At 42.7% G+C, this 7,998-nt stretch overlaps 1 protein-coding gene across 1 annotated transcript; it reads right to left on the minus strand.

The window, feature by feature from the left end:
* Positions 1 to 3,319: 3,319 nt before the first annotated feature.
* On the minus strand, positions 3,320 to 4,678 carry LOC5667131 (carboxypeptidase B). The gene is made up of 3 exons (XM_001688774.2): positions 4,439 to 4,678; positions 3,953 to 4,369; positions 3,320 to 3,881 (listed from the first exon to the last, which is right to left on the minus strand). Exons 1-3 carry the CDS (start codon positions 4,523 to 4,525, stop codon positions 3,423 to 3,425), a joined length of 963 nt encoding a protein of 320 aa, XP_001688826.2. The 5' UTR covers positions 4,526 to 4,678; the 3' UTR covers positions 3,320 to 3,422.
* Positions 4,679 to 7,998: the final 3,320 nt, after the last annotated feature.

Below are 7,998 nucleotides of genomic sequence, written 5' to 3' on the forward strand. Positions count from 1 at the left end.
GTTTCTTTTCACCAAAAAAAAGGATAAACTTTAACTTCAGAAAAAGGTAAAAATCGCAGTTTTGGTTGCTTTGGGTTGGTTTGTGTCACTATTAGACCTTTCAGCGCTTCTCGCCACTTCACCAGGAGCAGGCTAAAATGCAAATATAAATTTTTATTATCACGTAATTGTTTTCTCTTTTACCGTGAGCCGTATTTTCCTTTCGAGGTGATGGGCTATTCTCAGCCTTTTTCTGGGCGGAGCCCGGCATATTTTGTGGTGTTGTGGAAAATAAAGTTCGAATCTTAGAGGAATGGTGGAGCGAGCAACTTTTACCTCATCACTAACCTTCATCCCATCCTTTCCCAGGTTTGGTTGGTAGTTTTTCCCACCACTCAAGTCTCGAGCTGATGGGCTTTTGTGTTTATAGATTGCCGTCTTGTCATTTGCCATTTGCCGGGCAGTGGTAAAAGTCGAATCGACCGGGGCGCAAAGAATAAATAAAACCAAAATGGCAAATGAGTGTCGACAATGGGGAATGAAAAGGACCAAACAAAACCGTCCATAAAATGGTAGAGTAGCTGTGGAAAAGTTCCACTGTGGTGGTCGGGCCGGCTTTTCCTGGCACGTTAAGCGTCAAGCGCCGGGAGTTTGGAGGAGTAGAAATGTAGGCTTAAAAAGTTTCTCTACTAGTACTCTCTTGCCATCGCGCTTGAGCTGGGTACAGTGCAAAGGGAAGGCAAAGGGAAGTAAATCAAGCAATCTGTTCACCGGAAGCGCACAAAGTAATAGACTCGATAATGTCCGATATTGAATTTCACGATAAATTTTAATCAATTATTCAACCGCACCAGTAAACCTGGGCAGGGACGATTTTTCTCCCACCCGTTACGAAGGGGGAGGAATGCTGATGGTCGTGGCAAGGTGGTTTGTGGGTTTTTTTGTCCTTCTTCTTGCTCTCTGTTCTGTCGCTTCCAAGCTTCAATCCATCTAGGGCTAGGGCACGGCAAAAAGGGAAAAGTTTGCCACCCCCGTTTCGATCCTGCCGCTCTGACCCCAGCTGGACAGTTTGCATCTCTGATACTGTCATTAATATTTATGAGACAATCGAAAGTTAGGCGTATGGTGTTCGGTTTTTTCGGTTTTGGTTTGGTGCTTTGTTTTATATGTGCTGGGGTGGATTTTTACGACGCTACTCTAGTGGTTCTGCTGCTTTTTTTTTACGATCGACGTACTTTTTTCCCCCACTGGCGCGGAAGTATTTTTGTTTATCGGCGTTTGCACATGCAGCAACAGAGAGGACTGTTGCGGCTTTGGTAATTGAATGTCGGAAATGGATGAGATAGAGCAGCAATTAAATATTGCAATGCATTGTTGTTAAAGTGTAAAATTGTGAAAAATGATGTATTGAAATCTCTTCTCTATAAATAAAGGATATTATTGTAATCTTTTTCATCTGCGAACTATGTTATTCCACGCAAATCCTTCCTAAGACATGGCTAAGCAGCTTTTCCTCAATCTTGATAGTCAAATAAATCGTCCTGAATAGGTGTGAAGGCATTAATGCTTCACAAAACATACATTTATAAATAAACAACACCAAATATCCTTCCTCCTTCCCATGTTTCATCCCATTCTGCTGAAACCTTTCAATTTGCATCAATTCAACCGGTAAGTATTCCCCAAACGCCTACCACATGATTTGAAGTTATAAAAAAAGCGAAAAAAAGGGATAAAACTCACACACACACCGAGAACTCCATCAAATTCCCGGAAGGCCCTGTTTTTGTTGTTGTTGTGTGTGTGTGCGTTCCAAAAAGGAAGCGTTTTGTGGGTAAATTCCCTAACATCGAATCCTCATCAAAATGCATTTGCTTCTCCCTTTGCCGATCCTTTTCCCCTTCATCCAGTGGGGTTGGGTGTTACACAAGCACAAGCTCACATATCATAAAGCTCCATTTGGCTTAAAAAAAAGAGATAAAATCCTGCCACGTCTGTATGTGGGTCTGAGGCGAGAACGGGAGTGGGAAACATGTGGCAGGACTTCTGTTTTCTGTTTGCAGTGTACGGTGATAGGTACTCCACTCCACTTTGGGAAAGATTTCATTGGAGAGTGCTTCAGGTAAGCACAAGGGGCAACAAACTTTCCCTTTGCGAGTGATGCCAATGTGCTGACAACAGCATGCACTTCCTTTACCTTTACCCCGAGTACATTATGGATGAGTTTAATGGTGCTTTTGAGTAGCGATCAAATTGAAGAACGGTACTAATAACCTACAGAATGAGGTGTTCTTGTACGCTTGAGAAGGTGTTGTTGTAGTTCAACAGCTGAAACAGGAATGTATCTAACAGTCTAATACTAACAACGTCGTTTGTTGGCTTTTGTAACGCTGTGAAGGATGCGTCACCCAATTGTGGTTTCTGGTTTAATAATCAACGGTGTGGATGAGCAAGGTAGAGAATATATTAAACCACACGCAAAGAAAGAAAACGATTTGAGGTACGTTATGAAACACTGAGCGTGTTTTTTTGCACAGGACCAATATTGTAACACTTGTTGGGTAAATGTGATCACATTGATTATTTTTTAATGTGTTTGGGATGTAAAGTGAAGTCAGCACTTCTTTAGTGAGTAATAAATGAATAACATTTATGATCTATTCTATATCCAATCTAATTTTATTTTTTTGAACTATTTTAAATTTGGTCCTTCAAACCGGAAATGCATTTAAATCATGGCGTCCATAAATTACGTCCAACCGTCAATACGTTACACTCACAATGATGAAGTGATTTTTTTTATTTGGCGAATACGAGAAGGAGGAGAAAGAGGAAGAGGAGGAGGAGAGAGGATTCTTTAAAAACTCCCTATGGTTATGAAAAAGATGTAAATTGTGCCGTAAACTGACTGTGGTAAATTTTCCTTCAAATAAAATACGAACTACGTAACAATGAATAAAATGAGAATGTCTTGGAACTCTTCGTTTTATTCAAACCACAAAATTGATATTTCATCATTATTCAGAACTCAAGGATTAACGATTTAAAGTTTTAGTGTTGAACAACGAGTCAATAGAAAAAAATCAAATAGCATGTGATCAAATATTTAGGACCAATAATACACACCTTTTAATGCAATTGAGGATGACGTATAAAACAATTTTTAGTATTACGTAATTTATGGATAACCTATATGGTACATTGTATTGCAACTGAAAATGACGAACAAACCAATTTAAAGATTTACGTATTTTATGGATAACCCCTAGGATTAATACGTTTTTTAGGCCATCACCTTCGGATGTTTTTCTGCTGATCAAATCACACACCAACTGATACATAATTTTTATAGTTATTTTTTTTAATTGTGTGTTTACTATATAACATCCACATCCTTCCCTTACTCAAGTTCCAGATCGTTAGAAAGTTCCCATCACGTTCGTCTACTTGTTGTTGGCGACGTACTCCGCCATCGTCAGGAAACCGTACGTCGTCTCGCTGAGAAGCTCAGCCATCTGCGACTCGGGCACATCGTACCCATAGTTACCACCAGCGCCGGTCTCAAGCGTAAACACCAGATCGGGCTGAACCGTGCCCGCCACAAAGTCAATGCTACTGCCCGAGGCAGGCGTCTGCAGCAGTCCCGCACCACCGCTAGTGAACACACGTCCATTCTGTCGCATCAGCGTCAGCGCAACGCTGTTGGCAAGATTGCGCAGCTCCGCCACGTTGGCCGGATTGGTGGTGGCACTGTGAGAGAATGGGTACAGCACCATCTGGTCGGCTGACTGGATGCTCAGATACAGAGCCAGGTTGGCGCTGTTCGCTTGGATTAGATTGCGCAGGGCAGCAGTTTCGGGCGCAGAGAAGGCTGCCGTACCGACGAAGCTATCCGAGCAGGGCTGGAAGAACAGGATGAGCTTGGGTTTAGTACACATACACAGGAAAATCTAGCTCACACCACACGACTTACATCATTGCTTCCACCGACGGTGTTCCACAGGTGGCCAAAGTTGCGGTTCAGATCCACACCGAAGCATCCATTGCCGTTGACGCTGCGTGACTTCAGCCACAGCCGGTTGGTGGTGCGCGAGAACTCATACCCGTCCGGGTTGACCAGCGGCACGACCAGGAAGTTAACGTTGTCCAGGATATGCTCGAACTCGTAGTAATGCTCAACGATCTCGTGCAGAATGTAGTTAGCAGACATCGGGGAGATCCATTCACGGGCACGCAGACCAGCCTCCACAATCACGAGCGGCCGGTTGGCGACGTTGTTCTTGCTGACACGCACCGCCCGAATCGGGCGTCCCTCAGTGCTGGTGCCAACGTTCACAGCGGTGGCGATAGTTGGGAAGTCTCTCACCAGCTCATCAATGTACTCGTTCATCTAGCATCAACCGGATTGATAGATAAATGGTTAGAAAGGAATGGTTAAGGACGTACAAGGCAAGCTTACCTCCTGAGCAGTCCAGTAGTGCTCAAAGTCAAGCGTGGCTCCAGCCACCAGGGCCACGAGCAACGGTAGTACGAGAAGGCTACGCATCTTGGAGTGAACTGTGCCGATCGGAAGCCGCAAACTGTATTGATGACCAAAAGCTGACCTTCACCCGTTTATATACCGTTGTCCGCGATTGGCTCCCAAAAAGTCCCAAGATAGCAACAGTGCAGCGATACGTCGAACGTCCGTGCACGATCAGTAGTAATAATTCAGCAGCAATATCCACATCTGCATTCCGTGAACAGCGTTCTATCAGCCGGTAACAATCAGCAAATATCAGGCAGGCAGGCAGTTGTAAGCATTGCCCTAATTGCCGCGCATTTGTACGCGTGTGATTGTTTGAAATCAACGGTCTCGGCATACCCGTTATCATAGCCGTTAGGGTGTCGCCTGTACAACATTGTACGACACTGTGCGATATCGGCAACGGATTACGGTCGGCCGTTATGATTGCCACTGCCGTTTAGTGCGGCGGTTTGCTACGTAAGCGATTAACGGGAAAAAGATAATCGGTGCAATAAAACAAACCATTCGTCGTTTGCGTAAGATTTTAAGTCGTTAAGCGTGATTATATCTTATCGCAAAGCGATGGGTATTGGACTGTGGAGATGTTATGCAGCGGAAACCATGTGGTTTTTTAGGTATCGTGGTAAAATTCTGGATGGTTCTTTGCGAAATCTATGCATGCGTTTCATCAGTTTTGTTTTATTTATTGTGGCTTACATTAAGTTACAACGTCCTTTCCATATTTGTTTATTTTTTTAATTATCTTTGTCCTGTACTTCGTTAGTCTTCGATCAAGGAGATCATTTCTTATTTGGATCATTTTCAGAATCAACGAGGGGTAAGAAGAAAAAGGCAAGATGAAAAAATCCAAGTTACACACAAATTTCATTTCTGTTATTCAAAACCCAAAATCTTCAACACAAATCCAAGCAAAGCTTGAGCACAATCAGCCAATAATTTCAATCATTGTGCTAAATAAGGCACATTGTACTAAACGCCTGAAAGTATGCAATGTATATGCTTCGTTTCTGAAAGCTTCCTACAACCCTATCGTGGATTAGTTTCGAAGCTGGTTTTTTATTCAGAGAGAACGACTTTGGCCGTATTGTTAGTTATAAAAGATTAAGAAATTGTAATAAAGTAGATAAATATTAGAAAATAAAGCTAAAATTCGATTTTCACGACCCTTGAAATTAAAAAGGAAATGATAATTTATTCACAAATACAATTCAACTCATCCCTTCACGGTGTCCAATAAATCTCGGCATGGAAACAATTGTATCCGCTTTGTTACGCAATCACACACAATACGTGCCCATTTACAGCCCATCGCCAAGCGTTCAGCATCTTAAGAAGCCCATCGCCCATGTGTGGTCTGATTGAGCCATTTTCAGCTGCTGTGTGCCTTCTACACAAAAGCAACATGCAGCGAACGTTTGACCGTCATCCGTCGGGCCCCATGAACGAGCCCGCTGCGTTGACATTGGAATGCTAAGCTACCGACTGCGCCCGTGTGCGTCCGAGCAACCCTCAGCAACCGACTGACCGGGCATAACTCATCGACACATTGTTCGGTAATTATTCGTTATTGTTAGCCATGATTTATGGGCGCAATTAATTAGAACTTTCCATTTCACTGTCCTTCCAACGGTGGTGGTGGTGGTAATGGCATTTGTTTCGGATGCGTAATGCGTGACTGGGTGCTGTTGCACACGAAGTGCAAGTCAGTGCTAAACCGCAGGCTAATAGATTTCAGCAGGCATCTGCTGAATCAGCGTTTACACATCGGGAAATGCACATAATGCTTCGGGTAACTTGGTTTAAAGTGGGACGATTGGTCAAGTGTGCTAATTTTATAATTTCAAAAAGGTTTTAAAATTATAAACTTTAAGTAATGCCTAAATCTCTTAAGCTAGTTTCAAATCGGCAACATTCTCAAAGTCCATCTTTCTTCATCCCGTCCTAAGTCCATATATGCTACGGTGGATTTTCAGTCAACCATCGCACAAACAACCTGCAAACCCGAGTCAGAAAATCGCCTCTCCCGTGACCATGGAGTGCAAGATAAAATTTAATCCTTTATAAATCTTTTCACCGGAGTGCCGTGTCTTACATACTTGCCCCGTACATGATACGTTCGTTCGGTGTGGGCAGGGGATTTTGTTTGTTTGGTTACGGTTCCCAGACGATGCATAACTTATGCATTCCGTGTTCTCACGGGAGCCGGTTGAAGGGGAAGCTTTAATCTGGCTAACCTTTTACGAAGTGTTGGAGCGTTGGTGTTTGGGGTAGAGCTGTTCGGAGCGAATATTTATACACTTAGCAGCTCACGAACAGTAAAGTAAATTGTGCACCGATGCTTAATCTTTAATCACAGTTCTATTGCTTTAGGTAGTCTTTTTTTCAAATGTTAGAAATCATGGCAGCAGAAACAATGCAAATAATTCCTTATTGCATACATTTAGGCGCTTCGGATTAATTGTAGAGGAAGTAAGGAATAATGATTTATGTTTTAAATTTTCAAAGAAAAAATGATCAATAAGATAACAAAAAAAGGATTCTCCAATCGGTAAAACATAGCGTATGCCTTAATACTGTCCTTACCTTGAATAAACTGGTATTATCTTTGTTAAATGTAACGTTATGGCACAACGTTATGCTCCACAATCTGCATCCCCATTGGCATGTGTGATAATTCGATTGGATAAGAAAATGAAGTTTACCTCAATTTTTACGAGTCTCCCGCCCATACGATAAGCCCACAGCAAATGGTTCCCACTTGTCCTGAGCAACCTCGCCAGTGTACTAGCACAAATCCACACCAGCATCCACAGTAGAGAAGGTCGAACAAACAAGAAAAGGACACTTGGTTCACGCGCCAAACGATATGCATAACGAACGGTACTTTGTTTCAATATTCATGCAATACGAGAGTGGCAGTTATGCTGATTTCGACGCCCTTTCTCGTTGCCACCATTATGCGATCTCTCTCTCTAGGGGGTGCTTTCTTGAGGGAACTCAGCCTCAGCCAACCCTGTAACACAATACGTATTGTTGCCATTTTGCCCGTGTACCCGTATGGAAAGATAACGTGTTTTTTGTGCACTTTTTTCTCTCTTCTCTTTAAATAGTCACGTTTTAGGGGTCAATTTTCCGCTTTTGATTTCCTTCACTGGCACACATACAGACAGTTTGCGACGCAAGGACTGGTGTGAAAATGATAGTAAATCAACCAATAAGCGAAGCGAAAGCATGCTCCACGATGGAACGCATTTTGTGTTGCCTGTGTATCTGCTGTAAAGTGGGAGACATTTTTTTATCAGTGAAATCGATACAAACGACCAACGCTGGTGAGCATCTGGAGGCTTGGGTACTAGAAACTAGGGGATAGTGGAAGGGTGGGTGGAAATGTAAATGAATATTTGTAAATGATTTACGCAGTTTGCAACACGAGCCTCATTAGTTTTGACCTTGATGATGGAGTCACATTTGTGTATCTCATTCGATCTATG

Source organism: Anopheles gambiae, chromosome 2, assembly GCF_943734735.2.
Source record: "Anopheles gambiae chromosome 2, idAnoGambNW_F1_1, whole genome shotgun sequence".
NCBI lineage: Eukaryota > Metazoa > Arthropoda > Insecta > Diptera > Culicidae > Anopheles > Anopheles gambiae.